An 18,711-nucleotide genomic window follows, 5' to 3' on the forward strand; every position below is an offset into this window, starting at 1 on the left:
TAAACCTTTAGGGGCGCCTGGGTGGCGCAGTCGGTTAAGCGTCCGACTTCAGCCAGGTCACGATATCGCGGTCCGTGAGTTCGAGCCCCGCGTCAGGCTCTGGGCTGATGGCTCGGAGCCTGGACCCTGTTTCCGATTCTGTGTCTCCCTCTCTCTCTGCCCCTTCCCCGTTCATGCTCTGTCTCTCTCTGTCCCAAAAAAATAAATAAACGTTGAAAAAAAAAATTTAAAAAAAAAAAAAAAAAGAAAATAAACCTTTAAAGATTTTATTAAAAAAGTAAATGTTAAAAAAATGTTAAAAAAGAAACAAACCAGTCCTACAACCACAAAGAACTAAACTTGGTCAACAGCCTGAATTCAGATAAGAACAGCCTGGGGGCGCGTAGGTGACTCAGTCAGCTGAGTAGCCAACTCTTGATTTCAGCTCAGGTCATGATCTCAAGGTCTTAAGATCAAGCCCGGCGTGGGTTGGGTTCCACACTGGGTGTGAAATCTGCTTAAGATTCTCTTTCTGCCCTTCCCCTGTTCTCTCTCTTTCTCTCTCCCTCAAAAAGAAAAAAAAAAAAAAAAAAAAGAACTCAGCTAACATCTTGATTTTGGCCTTATGATACCCTAAGAGGGGAACCCATCTGAGCCACGCTGGACTTCTGACCTATGTATTTATGAGCTAATAAATTTGTGTTCCCTTAAGCTGTTACATTTGTGATAATTCGTTACACATGAGTAGAAATATAATAGAGCATTTCTGCCACGTAGTCACTTGATATCCCACGGTCAGCAGGATCAGAGGTTCTGCCTCTAGCAGGGCCTGGCTATTTTTCACATGGTGTGTACTTCTCTGTGTACAGGCCATGGCTTGCTCCAGAATTCACGTGTGTCTACTGCGATTCTCCTACTGCGGCTTATAATAAATTCTGCACGGTATCTTTTCCTTCCACAAACCCCTCTAGCACCATAGGGTCTCCTGTGTCATGTGACCCAAGCAACGGGGTGACCTGCCCCACAGCCCGGACCTACTGCAGAGTGCTCCCCTGGTCTCAGTGCCTTGTTCAACACTGGCAGCCTTGGGGCGCCTGGCTGGGCTTAGTCAGTAGAGCGCGCGGCTCTTGATCTCGGGGTCACGTGTTCGAGCCCCACTCTGGGTATAGAGATTACTTAAAAACAAGAAACATAACACAACTGGCAGCCTTATGTGTCACCTGATACATGACTGGATCAGAGCAGTATCCCAAGTGTAAAATAAATATGCTGCCTCCAGGACTCAAAGAGGGCAAGCAAAGGTTGTGTTTCATTTTGGTGGTAGATGACGCGAGACACAATAATTCGTCTTTTACTTCGGAGGGGATGTCCTGGCAGGGCCCCAGACCACCGGATCCTCATCAATTCGCTGATGTGGCAAAAATTCACTGATGTGTTTTTTCTACTAAAAAGTAGAAGAAAACAGCAGAAATGGTAAACATATCCAAATGCTGGTTCTTTGAAAAACACAACAAAATACATAAACCTCTGGTTTACCTAATGAAAAAAAAGAGAGAAAGGCGAAACACACAAAATAAGTGACAGGAACAAATAACCACTGGAAAAAAGGGAATTTTAAAAATAAGACTATTTTGCACTATTTTTTTGTGAATAGACTTGAAGATGTAGGTAAAATCCATAATTTTCCAGAAAACACAATTTATCAAAATTGTCCATAGTAAAAATAGAAAAGTTAAACAAAAGAAGTCTCATAAAATACTCTCTTTTAAAATACATTCTCGAGGGGCGCCTGGGTGGCGCAGTCGGTTAAGCGTCCGACTTCAGCCAGGTCACGATCTCGCGGTCCGGGAGTTCGAGCCCCGCGTCGGGCTCTGGGCTGATGGCTCAGAGCCTGGAGCTTGTTTCCGATTCTGTGTCTCCCTCTCTCTCTGCCCCTCCCCCGTTCATGCTCTGTCTCTCTCTGTCCCAAAAATAAATAAACGTTGAAAAAAAAAATTTAAAAAAAAAAAAAAATAAAAAAAAATAAAAAAAAAATAAAATACATTCTCGGGGCGCCTGGTTGGCTCAGTCGGTTGGGTGTCCGACTCTTGATTTCAGCTCAGGTCATGATCCCGGGGTCATGGGCTCGAACCTCCCCTTCCCCCCTCCCCCCATTGACCCCTTGAGCCCTGAGTCAGGCTCTGTGCTGAGCATGGAACCTGCTTGGGATTCTTTCTCTCTCTCCCCCTCTATGCCTCCCTTGTTTGTGTGTGCATGCACTCTCTCTTTCTCTCCCAAATAAATAAGTAAGTAAAATAAAGCATATTCTCTTGGGGCACCTGGCTGGCTGGCTGGCTGGCTGGCTAACTCTTGATCTAGGGGTCATGAGTTAGAGCCCCATGATGGGTGTAGAGATTATTACATAATACATACATACATACATAAACTTAAAAAAATAAAATACATTCTTTTATTTTTCTACTTGGTTTTGTTGTTAATCATAGTAAGAGATGAAAACTATTCTTTGCTTTTTTTGTTTTGTTTTGTTTTATTTATTTATTTATTTATTTATTTATTTATTTATTTATTTATTTATTTTAGCATTTATTCATCTTTGAGAGAGACAGAGCATGAGCAGAGGAGGGGCAGAGAGAGAGGGAGACACAGAATCCAAAGCAGGCTCCAGGCTCTAGGCTCTGAGCTGTCAGCACAGAGCCTGACGTGGGGCTCAAACCCACAAACCGTGAGACCATGACCTGAGCTGAAGTCAGATGCTTAACTGACTGAGTCACCCAGCTGCCCCTGAAAACCATTCTTTGAATTACTTTTTTCATCTGATGTAATAATGAAAGCCAAAGTGTTCATGTTTCTTAAAATAGCCCTAAATGTGCACTTGAACTTCTGACCGAAACAATGTTAAAGCCCCACATTGGGTATAGAGATTGCTTAAATCAACTTAAAAAATAAATAAATAATGGAAAAAACTATAAAAAATCCAAACAATTCCCCTCCCCCAAAACATACCATAATCAAGTGGGATTTATTCCAGTAATACAAGAATGGTTTGATATTGTTCATTAATATAATTTACCATAATAATAAATTTATGAGAAAATTATATACTATAGATATTACAAACCTTTTGACTAAATATTTATGATCAAAACATTAAATAAAAACAAGAATTAATGAATTAATTTTCATATAATAAATGTATATATTCAGAATGTATACTTCATTCCTAAAGACGGCATCTTATTTAATGAATAAGCACACGAGGTCAGGAACAAGGCAAGGATAGCCGATATGTCCACTGCTATTTAACATAATATCAGAGATATTAGCCAATGCTACTCGACAAGAGAAAACTCCTAGAAGCATAAGAGTCAACGTTAAAAAATAAAACTATCTCTATCGGTAGGTGACATGATAGTACAGTTGGAAAACTCAAAAGTTTTAATGATAAAACTAACACAAGGCAAATAATTCTGTAGGATATATATATATATATGTACATATGTACATATATATATATATCCATGCACATTTTCATAGAGATGAATAAAATATAAATACAATTGTACACATATGTTTATATTTATATGAACGATAGCCAGTTAGAGGAAATCATGAAAGAGAAACCTCTATTTATTACAGAAACAAAACAGTAGAAAATATTTAGGAATAAACTAATAAATATTTGAATGATGTGGACATTCTAACATAGACTGAGGGAGTTATTGACCTGGTATTGTGGTCCTAGGCAGCTAGAACATGAGTTACAGGGCTGCAGATGAGAAAACAGCATATAATAGGTAGGCTTGGGTCTGAAAGTAGCCACCTACGTAAGTCATTTGGAATCCCTAGGGCATTACAAGCTCAGGTACCAGGAGGGTGGTGACTAGTCCCAGGAGAGGTGTCCTGGGTGCTACCTTCTGTCCTGGCTGATTTTCCATCTGGCTCCGGGTCTCCTGTCCCTCTGGGCTGGGAAGCTGGCAGCTGGTGTCAATGTGGTGATTTGCCTGGCTCCGTTCTCTCTTCTAGTATCAGTTTTTCCGTAATAAAACTTTTGCTTTGATCTGCTGGAGTGTCAAATGTTTTATTTACTACTGCTAAAATTGTCAAAACCTCTCTGTGGAAAACTTTAAAACACTCCCAAAGGACACAACAGGAGACTTGAACAAAACAAAAGGCGTCCCTTGTTCTTTGACGGGACAATTGAACATCATAAAGATGTAATTCTCATTAAGTTAATCTATAATTTTAACACGATCCTAATAAAAAGACCACATTCCCTCCCTCAGGAGAGTTGACTTCAGAACTCATATAGAAAAATAAACACACAACCATAGCTATAAAAAACCCCAAAAAAGAAGAGCTGTGAGAAACCAGGCTTGTCAAGCAATAAATGATATTATAAAGAATCTATAATTAAAACTGGTAAATGAATAGACAGACTTAGGATAAAAGAGAAAGTTCAGGAATAGACCTAAGTGCATATGGAAATTCAGCATACGATAAAGATAAGATCTTAAACCACACAGGAAGAGCTGGTTCTTTCAATAAGTGGTGTTGGGGGCAACTGGTTGGCCATTTGGAGAAAGATAAAATTGGATCCATGGCTCACCCTGGACACCAGAATAAACTCCAAATGGATCAGAGCTCTCAGTGTAAGAGAGAAAGGCATACAAGTATTGGAAGAAAACAGGAGAATTTAAAAAATAATCTCAGTGTGGGGGAACTTTTTAAACCCTAACTCTGACTCAAAATCCAAATGTAACAGAAGAAAAGATTGATGAATTTCTCTGCAAAAAAATAAAGTGGAATCAGCATGGCAAAAAAAACATAATAAGCAAAATCAGAACAGAGATACTGAACTAGGTGGAAATATTCGTCACCTATATCAGAGATAAAGATCTAATTTCTCTAATACATGAAGAGGACTTAAAATTGAAGGGGAAGGAAACTCTCCAAATATAAAATACAAATGGAGGCAATATAAAAATGGGCAAAACAGACAATTTTTTAAAAAAGGTACATGACAGTCCTTAAATACCTTTTGTGGAAAGGAAAGCAAGCCTATGTGGATATGACATACACATGAAAGAGAAAGGAGGGGGGCAGGGAGGGAGACACAGAGAGACAGAGAGAAGAGAGAAGAAAGAGAAGACAGGGGAACACAGGTTATGTTCTTTCTTTACAAAAGAAATCATCTAATAAATGTAGATGGATTGATTCAATTAGAAAACCCTCATATATAGCTGGTTCTAGCAAGGATCATGAGTGGATGCTAAAACCGCAGGCGAATGACGATTGGGGAATAGGACACTTACATAGTCTCCAAGTGTCATGTCAAAGATGGTTTCTAACTACAAAGGAAGAGAGATGGGATCTTGAGTTCTGCTTCAATCGAGGGAGACAACTTCACATCACCAAGTAATGGAGCAAACTGGCCCGATGGGCCACCTTGTGTGAAGAATGGAAGATAAACAATACCACCTACGTAGTCTTCTTGTTGAAGTATTTTAAGCTAAACTTAGTAATGAGAAAATGATAAGACAAATCCAGAATAGAATATTAATTCTGCAGGGTGCCTGGGTGGCTCAGTTGGTTGAGCAGCTGACTCTTGGTTTCAGCTCAGGCTATGATCTCACGGTTTGTGAGGTCGAGCCCCGTGTCAGGCTCTGTGCTGACAGCATGAAGCCTGCTTGCGATTCTCTCTCTCCCTCTCTTTCTGCCCCTCCCTAGCTTGTTCGCACTTTCTCAAAGTAAATAAATAAACTTTAAAAAAAAGAATATAAATTCTGCAAATCCTAGAGTCTTTAAAATTGTCAATGCTATAAACGACAAAAAAAAAAGTGTGAAAACGATTATAGGCTAAAGCAGACTAAGGAGAATAAAAAATACAATACGTAAAATGTGTATCATAGAGTTAAACAAAAAAAGCAAATATAAAAGATGTTATCTAGACAACTGGGAAAATTCGTAGATGTAGAGAAAATAATACTATATATTATATCAGTGTTAAATTTCTTGCATGTCTTGATATTGTGGTTACAGAGAAAAATATCCTCGTTCTTTGGGAATACTTGGTATTTAGGGATGAACTGTTATGGTACCTACCACTTATTTTCAACTAGCTTAGCAAAAATGAAACAAGAACAAAGTGGTTATCTAAATCCTTGAAGCTTAGTTTGAAACACACATTGGAAAAACTGGCGTTCAGACACCTGGGTGGCTCTGTTGGTTGAGCCTCTGACTTTGGCTTAGGTCATGATCTCATGGTTCACGGGTTCAAGCCCCACGTGGGGCTCTGTGTGGACAGCTCAGAGCCTAGAGCCTGCTTCTGTCTCCCTCACTCTCTGTTCTCCCCCACTTGTGCTCTGTCTCTCTCTCAAAAATAAAAATAAACATTCAAAAATTTTTTTAATAACAAAAAAAGAAAAAACTGGCGTTGAAATGACCTTCATGACACGCCCTTAAAAACCTAAATCTGAATTGTTGATGGTAAGGGGTTGTAGGAACACTCAATTATCATAAAAATCATCCTTGATGAAATTGTTCTTAATGAACAGCCAGCAATGGAGACGCTGTTACTCGTCCAAGATTACGGACAGAAACAGAAGACTAGAACATGAGGAAAGAATGCCATATTATTTATTTTATGTATTTTATTATTTTTAAGAATGCTATCTTACTATCTGTGCCACAGACTATGTGACATTTCTTTTTTCTCTTTTGTTTTCTTAACCTTTTGAAGAAATTTTATTAAGGTATAACAGATGCAGAAAGAGACACAAATCATAGACGTGTAACTTGTTGAATTTCTATGACACATCCACGAAACCACTATCCAGATAAGAAACAGAACAATCCAACAGCTCAGAAGCCTCTGTAGGGCTAAGATTGAAAACAGCTTGAGGATCACCCAGTGGATGCTTTCTTTCCCCCTGTTTAGTTAGTAATATTTATTTAATTTTTTTCAGCAAACATGTTTTGAATACCTTCCTCTGTGTCAAACACCCTGAAATGAATGTTGCATTCCATATCACAGTATTCATTCTTGGTAGGCACCTGCCGTAACAGAAGTTGTTTATATAACATCCTTTCCAGTTAAAGAATAGATAGATGTTTGTCAGGCTTTCACTGTCCAGCATTCACTCATTCTTGGCACCCTTAGATTTTTCTACTAAGGGCATCACAGACTCTCCGATTTCCTTTCTTTCTTCTGCCCTCCCTCCCTCCCTCCCTTCCTTCCTTCATTCATTCATTCCTTCCTTCCTTCCTTCCTCTCTCTCTTCCTTTCTTTTTTCTTTCTTCCTTTCTCTCTTCTTTCTTTCTTTTCTTTCTTTCTTTCTTTCTTTCTTTCTTTCTTTCTTTCTTTCTTTCTTTCTTTCTTTTCCTTCCTTCCTCCCTCCCTCCCTCCCTCCCTCCCTCCCTCCCTCCCTCCTCTCTCTTTCTTTCTTTCTTTCTTTCTTTCTTTCTTTCTTTCTTTCTTTCTTTCTTTCTTTCTTTCTTTCTTTCTTTCTTTCCTCTTTCATCTCTACACCCAAAATGGGGCTTGAACTCATGACACCGAGATCGAGTGGCATGCTTTCTGACTGAGCCAACCAGGCATCCCCAGACTCTCCAATTTCCAACATGCAGGTTTCAGGTGGCATTCATGGACTTCTGACACCAGGGATGAGCATGTGACTCTGGCTTGGCCAATGAGAGTATCACATTTTCTGGCCATAGATGGGTTCATGAATAGGAACATGTCCCAGTCAGAGCCAATGAAACGTAATAAGGATTTGGTTAGGATCACTGGGTCAGGCACATTCACTTTTCTGTTAGACATGATCAGAGCGTGGGAGGGGATGTTGATGTAGAAATGCTCAGAACCATTTTGCCACTTCTGAAGGGCCACCCCAGCTTCAGAATTTCCATGGCATTGGCTGAGGTCTCCATGGAGGTTTTATCACAGCCCACTTCTCTTTCTGCCCAACCCTGCTTCCTTCTCTTTGCTTCCCTAAGTATTGATCTCTGGAGCAGCAGCACATCTCTGTCTCAGAGTCTGTTTCCCAGGGAGCCTAACTTTGGCAGACATGGTGTTAAACACTCACCTAAATTATTCATTCCACAGATGAATTCTGAAGACTTACTGTGTGTCACACATACAGCATTGTGACTCTCACAGCAACCTACGGACCTCGTGGTGAGGGAACTGAAGCACACAGTAGCTGGGTAACCCATCCAGGGTCACACTGCTAGTAAGCAATAGAGTCAGGATTGAAAGCCAACGTCCCTAACGATCCTGCTACAGACAAACCAATGGCAGAACTAAACACCACCCCAGATTTCCAGATCTTCAGAGCCAACATCCTTGTGCAGAATCTTCTCCTGCCTCCTATTATCACTTCATCCAAACATCTTGCCTGCCTTCATGGCCCTGGAATTGGAACTGAGCTCAGCCCTCCGAGGCTCCTCTGGCTGTGAATTCCTTGATCTGGTTTCCTGGGTTCTCAGATCATGGAACACAATCCCTCAGCTCCTCCCTCTCCCCCAGTCCCTGGCTTCCCCGTATTAGTTTCCTAGGGTTGTTATAACAAAGCGCCACCAACTAGATGGCTTAAAACAACAGAAATTTATCCCCACAGTTCTGGAGGCCAGGGGCCGGAAATCCAGGTGTGGACAGGGCCATCTGAGACATGAGGGGTGGAGGGGGAGAACCCTTGTTAGCTTGTGGGCTGCCTGCCCGCGCTCAGTGCTCTTGGACTTGCAGCCAGGCCACGTGGTCACGCGGCCTCCTCCCTGTGCAATCTATGTCTAAGTTGGCTTCTTCTTGTAAGACACCAGTCATATTGGATGAGGGCCCACCTAATGACCTAACTGGACTGTATCTGCAAAAGCCCTATTTCCAAAGAAAGTCACATTCACAGGTGCCAGGGGTTAGGGCTTCAACAGATCTTTTTAGGGGACACGATTCAACCCATAACACTCCCTTAGATATTTTAGACATGTGTATTTGCTCTTCTCTGGGGAGAGGGGAGCAGAGTGAAGCAGACATGTGATAGGGGAAACCCTATCCCTCCCCAATCCTAACAGGCCTTCTTTGGGATTCTTTAAATCATCAGAAGTCAAGTTCCTCAGTGAAACGTTCTGAGGAGCAGGCAACCCCCCCAGCAAGCCCCCATCCTCAATAAATCCCCCACCTCCAAAGACTGAACCAAACCACACCCCTCACCCCTTGCACTCTCTTGGGGGCCCTCCTCTTACGGATTCGAATTTTCTGAGCTGCCTGGTGTTTTGTGACCAAGCAGGTCATCATCACAGCCACTTGTACTGAGAGATGACTCTGGGCCAGGCTTGTGCTCAGCCTCGCAACAAAAGAAGGAACAATTTGTGATCCCCATCTTACGGCCGAGGAAAAGGGAGAGTGGAGAGTTCACAAAGCAAGGCCCAAGGTCCCTGGCTGGAAAGGAGGAGAGCCAGGACCCAAGGCCAGGGCTGCAGGTCTCCTCCCCACTGTGTTCTGACAATACTCCCTTTTCCCTGCTTCCCTTCCAGATGGTTCCTGCAAGTCTATCCTTTCACCCTGGCGCTTTTACATGCAGAAGGTGATTGCCATCCCGATTCAGGTCACCCTCCCCCTTTCAAGAGAAGACTGTGTATTATTATCACTGATTCCCCGATGCAAAGTTCAGTCATCATTATGTGAAAACCAATCAACAGCAGCTTGCTAAGCCCCATTCACATGCCAGATGACACTGGCCTATGTGCTTTACATTAAAAAAAAAAAAAAACTCCAGCTTTATTGAGGTATAATTGACAATAAATTGTAAGACAGGTTAAGACATGGTATGATCTGATGTATGTATACATTGTGAAAGAGCTCCACCATCTGGTTATAATTATCATATCCATCACTTCACAGATTTATCTTTGTGTTATCAACTCTTGTCACCATGTTTTATATTAGATCCCCAGACCTGTTCATTGTTTTTTTTTTTTTTTTTTTTTTTTTTTTTTTTTTTTTAAGTAAACTCGACATCCATCATGGGCTGGAGCTCATGACCCCAGGATCAAGAGTTGCACACTCTACCCACTGAGCCATCCAGGTGCTCCAAGACCTATTCATCCTAGAGCTGAAAGTGTAAGTCCTTTTACCACTCTCCTAAGTGCTTTATATTTAATCCTCACAGTAATCTTACCGCGCGGGCATTATTACTCTCATTCTTCAGAGGGAAACACTGAAGCTCAGAAAGGTGAAGTTACTTGCCTTAAGTCATGCAGCTAACAGATCCTGGGTCTGGGTTTCTAATCCAGCTATTCTGACTGGAGAGTCTATGCCGGGAGGGGCTCGGCAGGGTCTCCTGCAGGGGGTAGCCCTGGGATGACCAAAGGTGCCGCATCAGGGAGTGGCACTCGTCCATCAGCTCCAGGCCAGCTGCAAGGGTGCCCGCTCAGTGAGGTCAGCACATCACAGGCTCTCACTGTTCCTGGCGTCACACTGGCATGCAAAGGCCTCTGGTATTGCCTTCCATAATGGTCACCTGATCCCCGAACTGGTGGGCAAACAGCCTGAGATGTTTATTCCCTGATGACCAACTGGTCTGACAGACAGACAGCCCCAGTGATAAGAGAAGACGGGAGGAGGTGATTGGGGGGAGGGGCTTGATAAAGGAATCCCCTGACTCTGAGAAGTGCTGTTTTGCTTGGCTGGGGCCCTAGTCACACTACCAGCCTCTGAATGACAGTGACATTCCCCAGGGATTAAGCTTGCAGTGTAGAAGCTGGGTCTCCACAGGGGGTGCGGAGCCCCATGGAACTTAAATCACGCAATTAGCCACCAGCTAACATTTCTCCCACATTCATTTCATAGCACCATCGTCTCCCATCCCCCCCCCCCAATTCAGCTGCGACTTCTTTTATAACACCCCTTCTTATATCCTGCTGCTTTCTCTTGGAAATAGCAAAGGAGATAAAGCCATTTTCTGGATCCTTCAAAACACAGCTCAAAATTCTTTTCCAGGAAGCCATGCCCACATAACCCTGCCCTCGCCTGCTTTGAGTCCCCCGGGACTCTGAATTCAAACCACAGTTACTGGTTTGTCGCCAGGTACTGAACAAGTGGTAGGACAGAGCTCAAGCCACCTGGGTTTGGGGCAGTGATGCGTTCAGGGAAGACAAAGGTGCTGATGTCACTCTTAGTTTGGGATGACTGCTTTTCTGTTTAGGAATAATCGATACACCTCATGGTCCAGAACCTGGATTTTCTGACGCCAAGCCACCTGCTATACTGATTATAACACAACACCTGTGTAGCTCATTAGAGGACAAGGGGGCCTAGATGACAGATCCGCCATCAGAGAGATGGAGGCTGAGCCCTTCCTCACAGCCAATGAGGGACCTTCTCTGTGAGTTGTTAGGCAGAAAAGAACCTCATGGGTCATGTCCTCACTTTTCCTCAGCTAAAGTTCCCTGACTGTCTCCTTCAAATTCAAATGTGCATCCAGTTCCATGAGTAACCATATTATTTTTAAACAGCATCCTTCAGCCACTGCCTCTCCTGGGTTTTCAGAGAGGTAATCCTTAGTGAAGCCAGCACAGGATTTTATTTTATGATTGTTTGGAAACATATCCAGGGATTCCAAGGAGTTCAAGTAAAAGATCATGCTATAGCTCTGAGAAAAGGGTCAGCATATGGAGAAAGCTCACCTCAGGGGGATGGAAAAGAGAATCCAGGTCATGTGGAGAGATGGGAGATGGGAGAGATTGGAGACAAATATCAGAGATATCCAGCCAGGATTTAGCAGAGAAACTTCTGGTCTCAAAAGCCCATAATACCAAGATGCACCATGCCACCATACAGAGTAGTTAAAAGTCCGATCCCAGGGGTGATGAAGACTGGGGTTCGATCTACAGCACCACCACTTAATAGCTGGTCAGGTGGCTGAACTTCTTTGAGCCTCAGTTTTTTAATCTGTAAAATGGGCACAAAAACAACCACCTGGTGATTGTAAGGAATTAAATGAGAAATAGTATGTACTTAAGACAGCTTGGCATAGAGTAATATTCAAAAAAAGCAGTAACTGTTATCATTAACCCCCAGATAACAGTTACTATGTTGTGACTCACTTGATAGGTTGATTAATGTTTATCCATCAATGTCAAACTAGTAAACTGTCTAACTGTAGCAACATGACTGCTGACAACTTAATAAGTTAATTATTCAACTATCTCTACTGGGTTGTTAGGATGTCAAAAGGCTACTCTGGACAATACTTTGTCCAATGTGTTTCTTCATTCTTCCAGATGGATTTTTGCTTTAAAAATAAATATCCTATTAATGTGCTAAGTATTATTAAGAATTACTAGTTGAAGAAATAATTAAGTTTTGTAGTTAGCTAATTAAAAAAGCACATGTTCATAGTAAAAACGTTTCAAACAATACATATACTTCAATAAAATTGTATTTCAAATATTCAAACAATATAAAAAATCACAAAAGGATAAAGTTCTGGCCCCATCCCAATTTCTAGAGGTTATTACTATTTTTTTTAAATTTTAGAATGTTTATTCATTTTTGAGAGACAGAGCATGTGAGGGGGAGGAGCAGAGAGAGAGGGAGACACAGAATCTGAAGCAGGCTTCAGGCTCTGAGCTGTCAGCACAGAGGCCGATTTGGGGCTCAAACCTACAAACAATGAGATCATGACCTGAGCCAAAGTCGGATGCCTAACCAACTGAGCCACCCAGGTGCCCCAAGAGGTTATTACTGTTAATAATAAATTTCTTGTAGAATTTTCTAGAAATGTTTTATGATCTTTGACTTTACATATATTGAATCATACTGTTGAGGAACTTCTAGTTTCTACTCAGTAACACATCTTGGAAATTTCTCCCTAGCAGTCTGTATAGATTTGCCCCCCGCTTTTTAAGGTCTACGTTGTATTCCCTTGTATGTAGGGACCACTCTTGATGTACCCAGTCCCTCACTGCTTGGCACTATGGTTGTTTCTAGCTTTTGCTATTATGAACAATGCCACGATGAACTCCCTTGTACATGGGGCTTTGGTTGTTGCTACATGTAAACGCACAGTATAAATTCCTGGAAAAGTAACTACTAAGTCAGTTTGTGCAGTTTTAATAGACACTGTCAACTCACTTCCAAAGAGGTTGTAGCAACTGACATTTTCACCCACTAGTGTGTGAGAATGTCTGTGTTCTGCATTCACCAGCATTGGGTGAAAATTATCAAACATTACAATCTAGTAAATCTATTAAAAATAACAGTAATAATATACATGTGTGGAATAGCAGTACCTATTAAGGGATCACATGCAGAGATGAATGTTTACAATCATCTCTGAGAATGGGCTGGTTCCCCTTTGGGAAGTTGCAGGGAGCTAGACCAGGGTCTGAAGCTTAGCTCCACTGGTTATCATCCTAGTGACCTTGGACACAGGTTCATCAAGCTTCTCTGTCTACAAAATGGTGATACTAAATGAAATAAAACATGAAAAAGCTCCTAGAACTAGCATCTGGAACCCATCAAATATTTATTAATATTAGGAAGCACGGCAGAGTCTGTGGCAAGTTTGAGAACGACCCTAGTAAGTAAAAGAGACCTGGGTTCTAGTTCCCCCACCGCCTTCCCACTACTTTTCCCAGTTGCTTAATTTCTCTGAATTTTCTTGCTTGTAAGATGTCAATTTGGATCCCTCCTATTATTTTACTGATTTGGATAAATATGAGGGGCAGAGTTGAGCCACAGTGCAGGTGACATTTTACATTCATTGGAAGACACAGGCAACATCACAGCAAAAGAAGACAGGTGGACTCTCATCTCCATGTCTGTCACTGAGGCAGTGGAGAGAGGTTAGGGACCAGGTCACCTAACTGCAGTCCTGTTTTGGCCTCTTAAAAGCCAGGTGACCTGGCGCAAGTTCTTGCAGCCATCTGAGCCTCAGTTTTCCCAATTCGAAAACACAGATGACAGTAACTAGCTCATGGGCCATTGTGAGTATGAAGTAAGAATCTATGAAAGCACTCAGCAGCTGACTCCTGTTAAATGTTCAGTATATTCATAGACAGCAGAAGTCTCACTGTCTGATCCTAGTTTACTGGTAGATCAGGACAGACAGGATGCTTCCGGGAGCGGAACAAAGAGAAATGTTAGCAGCCCTCACCTCCCAGTCATGCTCCCCATTTGTCAAGGTGACTCACCCAGCCTTTTTTCTCACTTTGGTAACAGTGAAGCGCTCCCTGGCGGGGTGGGGCTGGGGAGGGCACAAAAGCAAGAGTGCTACAGTTTCTTAAATGGCTGCAACCCCAGCTGGGGATCTCTGTCATTCTTCCTGGAAAGAAGTGGGAAAACACAAGTTAAAAAACATTCTTCACTGGTACTGCTTAGTCTGCTTGTTTGCTATTATCCTGTACAACATTTTGCGGGGATTTGAGGCAGAACACGAACAAGCTTTGGGTTTCTGCTGCAGTGTTTCCCTCTCAATTTGTATCTGCTTCCATCTAAGTTTCAGTTATTACATAAACATAAGTTGCAAATATTAAGCTACAAATGGGATCTCTGAAAAGCAACCTGTGAATTATTAATAATTTTTCTATTTTGAAAATTTCAAATTTACGGGAAAAAATGCAAAGAAAAGCCCAATGAATACTTAGATTTTACCCACTGTTATTACTTTGTCGCATATGCTAATGCATTAGTTTTGAGGTGTAGAGAACTGCATTCATATAATACGGTCTCTCTCTCTCTTTTCTGCCAGTAGAAGTGTTATAGGGATGGATGTAGGTGTATCAACACTGTGACTCCTAGACACTCAGCTTCCTGAAGTTTGAGATCTGTTGTTCTATTTGGCTATAAGGTTGGGATATAAGGAATCATGTTTGTAATAACTGCTGGATTGATACCTCCTGCACCAAATTTGCACGATACATGATCCCTAAGCCTAACAGGACTGTGTAAGCCAGGTCTTTCATTCCCAATCCACATATTTGGTAACTGACACTCAGATGTTGAATCACTCCATTGGTAAACACAGGTTTGTCTTTTTGACTATAAAGCCCTTTTCACAAAGGTTTTTGGGGATTCTCAGACGGAAATTTTAATGCAAGCATATGGGAAGTTTTAACTTTAGTTTCTGGAAGAGTTGCAATGTTAATTTCAGGTAATTCCTCAACCAGGGCTCCCCTGGGTGGGGGCGGGTGTTGGCAGTGGAAGGTGGAGGAGTTTTATGGAAACCATAGTCAAGAACTCTATTGATAGAAACCAGAGATGATGAGCTAACCACTCAGCCTCAGAAGACTCATTTTGGGATGGCCACTTACTAGTCATATATGGTTGGACAAATCTCCCTGATGCCCTTTCATTTGTGAAATGGGGGCAACAACCAATACCTGGGTTTTTAGTGAGACTCATTTTCTGAGTTGTGACGATCTTTATTAACACAAGGAATTGACATATTTTATTTGTAGGAGGAAGGAGGGAGGGAGGGAGGGAGGAAGGAAGGAAGGAAGGAAGGAAGGAAGGAAGGAAGGAAGGAAGGAAGGAAGGAAGGGAGTGGATGGTCCATTTTTATCTGTAGGAGAGAGGGAGGGGTAAAGATCTACGTTGGATGACAAAAATCAAGGGAGGCTTAGTTTCCTGAGCCTGCGGGGTGTGGGGGTGGGGGTGGGGAACTGACAGAAACTCACAGTCTGGGGAGAGAAGAAACCATTTTTCAGGGAATTCCGTTAGTTGCCACGTTCCAGAGAACGCATCCCCAGAATGTTCCTTCACGTGGCTGTGGGAGAAGGACGCGTGGGCTTTGAGACCCCCAGCAAACTTCTTTCCAGGCCACGGGACACTCTGGCCTTCGCTCTGGCTTCCAAGGCACCCAAGGGATGCTTTTTCTTTGCTTCCTCCGGGCGGCCAATGTCAGGATTTGGAAAGCTAGTGCGCCCAACGCACGGTAAGGATCTTCTGGATAGCCACTCTCCACGAGCTCTGCCCAGCTCCTAGATGTTTCTGTGGCACCGGGTGCCTCCCCAGACCTCCAACTCGCGGGCCAGGACATTAAGCTGCACCTTGAGCGTGGCTCCTCACCGCAGATGCCCGCGGCCTCAGCTGTGAGCTGGCGTGTGCAGGTGAACTGGCGCACACGGGCGCCGGGACAGCGAACGGAACTACACAGGCGGTGATGGTGGCGGCGCGATGTCAGCGAACTCTCTCCTTTTCATCCTTTACATTTCTACTGAGATCTCGCCAATACATAACAAGAATAAAACATATACATGGTTTTGTCTTTGCGCTCCCGGGATCGTAGCGGGAAAAATGAAGAGAAACCACGGCGGTCCCACTGGCTGCTTCCGGAGACCCCTGAAATCAGCAGCCGGAACTGCCAGTGTGGAGAGCCCTCGGGCCTGGTCATGTAAGACCGGAGGTTAGACGTCCCACCGAAGTGGGGGAGGTTCCGGACTTTTCCCCCGCCGGGTCGGGCCCTTCGGACGAGAGTGGCGCTGGCCGGGCTCCAGACGCCGGAAGGTGCCAAGCCCCACTCACTTCGCCCTGGCGATGCGCGCGGACGCCCCGGGGCGCGCTCCGTCCGGCCCGCTTGGCAGGAGCGCGCGAGGTCGCGCGCGCGGTCCCCGGGGACAAGCCCGAGGCTGCAGAGCTCCGGGCAGAGGCGCGAGCGCGGCGGCCGGCGGCGGGCTGGAGTGCGTCTCGCCGCCTCACGCGGTTGCGCTGCGCTGCGGAGAGCCGGGCCGGGGACCGTGAGGGCGCAAGGTGGCGGTTGGCGCGCGCCGCGTTCCCTCTCCCCTGGCCGCGCTCAGGGTCCAAGGGCAGAGCTCCGCGGCTCACACCGGCGCTGAGCAGCCCCCCGGGGGCCGAGCGGCTCCCGCCGGCCGGGGAGACGCCCCCTGGCCCCCGCCCCCGCGTGGCCCGGCTGGGCTAGCGGGAGCGGCGGGAGGAGGAGGAGGAGGCGGAGGAGGCGGCGCCGCCGGGACTGCCTCCTCCCCGCCCCTCGCGTCTCCTCCCCGCGCCACCGGGAAGGACAAGGGGACTGGGCACGGGGACCCCGGCCAGTGAGCGCCCGTGCCCCGGGGCCGCCCTTTGCGTGCGCTCTCTCGCCTCGAGCCCGGGGCCGGCCTCGCCTCACATGGTGCTGGCCGCAGCCATGAGCCAGGACGCGGATCCCAGCGGCCCGGAGCAACCCGACAGAGATGCCCGCAGCGTGCCGGGTGCACCGGCGCCCCCCGCGGCCCCCGCGCCCCCAGGCCCGCGAGGGATGCCGCCGCCGCCGCCGCCGCCCCCAGCCGGCCTACCGCAGATCATCCAAAAGTAAGAGGAGGGAAAGGGGAGCGGGGACTCGGGGTGCGCTGTGGCTACATCTCTCCCGTCGCGGCTGAACTCTGCGCGGCCGCCTTGCGTGTGAAGTTTTCGCGTCCTCCCTCTGCGCAGGGTCGGTGTCATTCTGGCTGTGCGTGAGGTTGGGGATAGGAAAGCCAAGTTATTTGGGGGAAATAGGTTTGTTTTTCCTTATCCCCTTTATCTTCAGGAAGGTTACTGGATATTTTGAACGAGAATAGCTCACATTGGGGGAAAATGGCCCAGAGACTCTGTTTCATCCCTCTGGTCCCAAGAGGCCGCTGGAATGTGCGGGGAGCCGTGCGTGAGTGTGTGTGTGCGCCCGTGAGGGTGTGTAAGGAAAATGCCGCCACCAAGCAGCCGCCCTTCATGGTGTCCCCGGCGTAGTCCGCGGGTGGCACTGGGTGGAAAGGATGGTGAGGCTTTGTAAACAACACGTTTGCTTTGCCCTGAAAGAAGTGTTCACGCTTTTCAAGAAGGCCCTCGCCAAGAGCTCTTAGCCACGCCACGGCCAGCGTTTTGCATGAATGTTACCATCTTGCGAATCTTAGGAGCCGGCCCTCCCAACCGGGGCGTAGGTTGGGGTGGCCCCCGAGCTCAGAGAAGGTCTTTTTCCGCCCAGTTTTTGGGGGCGTAACAGTGAAACGCGGATCTTTTATTAGTTCTTTCGAGATCTTTTTGATAGTTTAAGGCCTAGAATATTGGTTTGTTTGAAGGATCTTTATTCTCCTGAAGGCTTCCCTCAGCTTGTCCTGAAGTCAAAACCAGTTTCAAGAGTGTAGAGGAGTCTGAATGATGAGCGGGTGGGTGAAACTGACGATTCGGGAGAAAGGCTCCCGGTACAGCAAAGTGCACCGTGGGGAGCAGAGCGGGGTGTTTGCAGGGCTGCTGTATTGATGCTTTGAGTTACACAAACGTATGAAAATGCAGTAAGAGAAAAAACCAGCGATGGGGCGTAAATGGAAGTAAATGGCGTTTTAAACGTTGTTCGAAAGATTGACTTTAGAAAGAATAGTGAAAATTCAAGTTTTCACTTGAATTCAGTCAAAAAACACTGGTATCATATTTCAGAACAAAATGGTTCCCCTTTTCTGACTGGTGGAATACTAAAGCTCCATTCGTGACAACTTTTTGCTTTCATTCGATTTCACCTGACTTTCAGCGACTAACAAGATGCTAACAATTTGAACATGAAAATGATTTACACTATTTTTGTTCCTATTCTGCAAAATTATTTCAGCTAAGATTTAACTAAATATGATGGACAGTTTAAGTATGCCATTATTTAAAATTTATCTTTAGTTCTTAATATAAATATAAACCAACAGAGAAAAAGATGTTTAAAACTAAAGCTTCTCTACTAAAAACAAACAAACACATTGGCCAGTTATTAATTGGAAAAC

General features: G+C 44.6%; 1 protein-coding gene and 1 long non-coding RNA gene across 5 annotated transcripts in view; one reads left to right on the forward strand and one right to left on the reverse strand.

Annotated features, from left to right (window-relative positions):
• Positions 1-263: 263 nt before the first annotated feature.
• Positions 264-17,635, reverse strand: LOC147576160 (uncharacterized). 2 transcript variants are annotated; one of them, XR_015241826.1, is made up of 4 exons: positions 15,655-17,635; positions 14,170-14,300; positions 11,659-11,923; positions 264-1,515 (listed from the first exon to the last, which is right to left on the reverse strand). It is a non-coding gene; the product is annotated as an uncharacterized LOC147576160 (long non-coding RNA). The 2 variants fall into 2 exon arrangements; XR_015241825.1 differs by lacking the exon at positions 264-1,515 and having other exon boundaries at positions 11,537-11,923; positions 15,655-17,633.
• Positions 16,676-18,711, forward strand: part of RBM20 (RNA binding motif protein 20) — a 196,022-nt gene continuing 193,986 nt past the window's right edge. For 2 of the 3 annotated variants that reach the window (XM_086680841.1, XM_025918009.2), the window contains exon 1: positions 16,676-17,281. In XM_086680841.1, coding sequence (XP_086536967.1) covers positions 17,100-17,281 — 182 coding nt within the window. In that variant the 5' untranslated portion in view covers positions 16,676-17,099. The remainder of the gene's footprint in view (positions 17,282-18,711) is intronic. The other variant, XM_086680845.1, reaches the window with a different exon arrangement.

Source organism: Puma concolor, chromosome D2 (assembly GCF_028749965.1).
Source record: "Puma concolor isolate L17-30 chromosome D2, mPumCon1.1.hap2, whole genome shotgun sequence".
Taxonomy (NCBI): domain Eukaryota; kingdom Metazoa; phylum Chordata; class Mammalia; order Carnivora; family Felidae; genus Puma; species Puma concolor.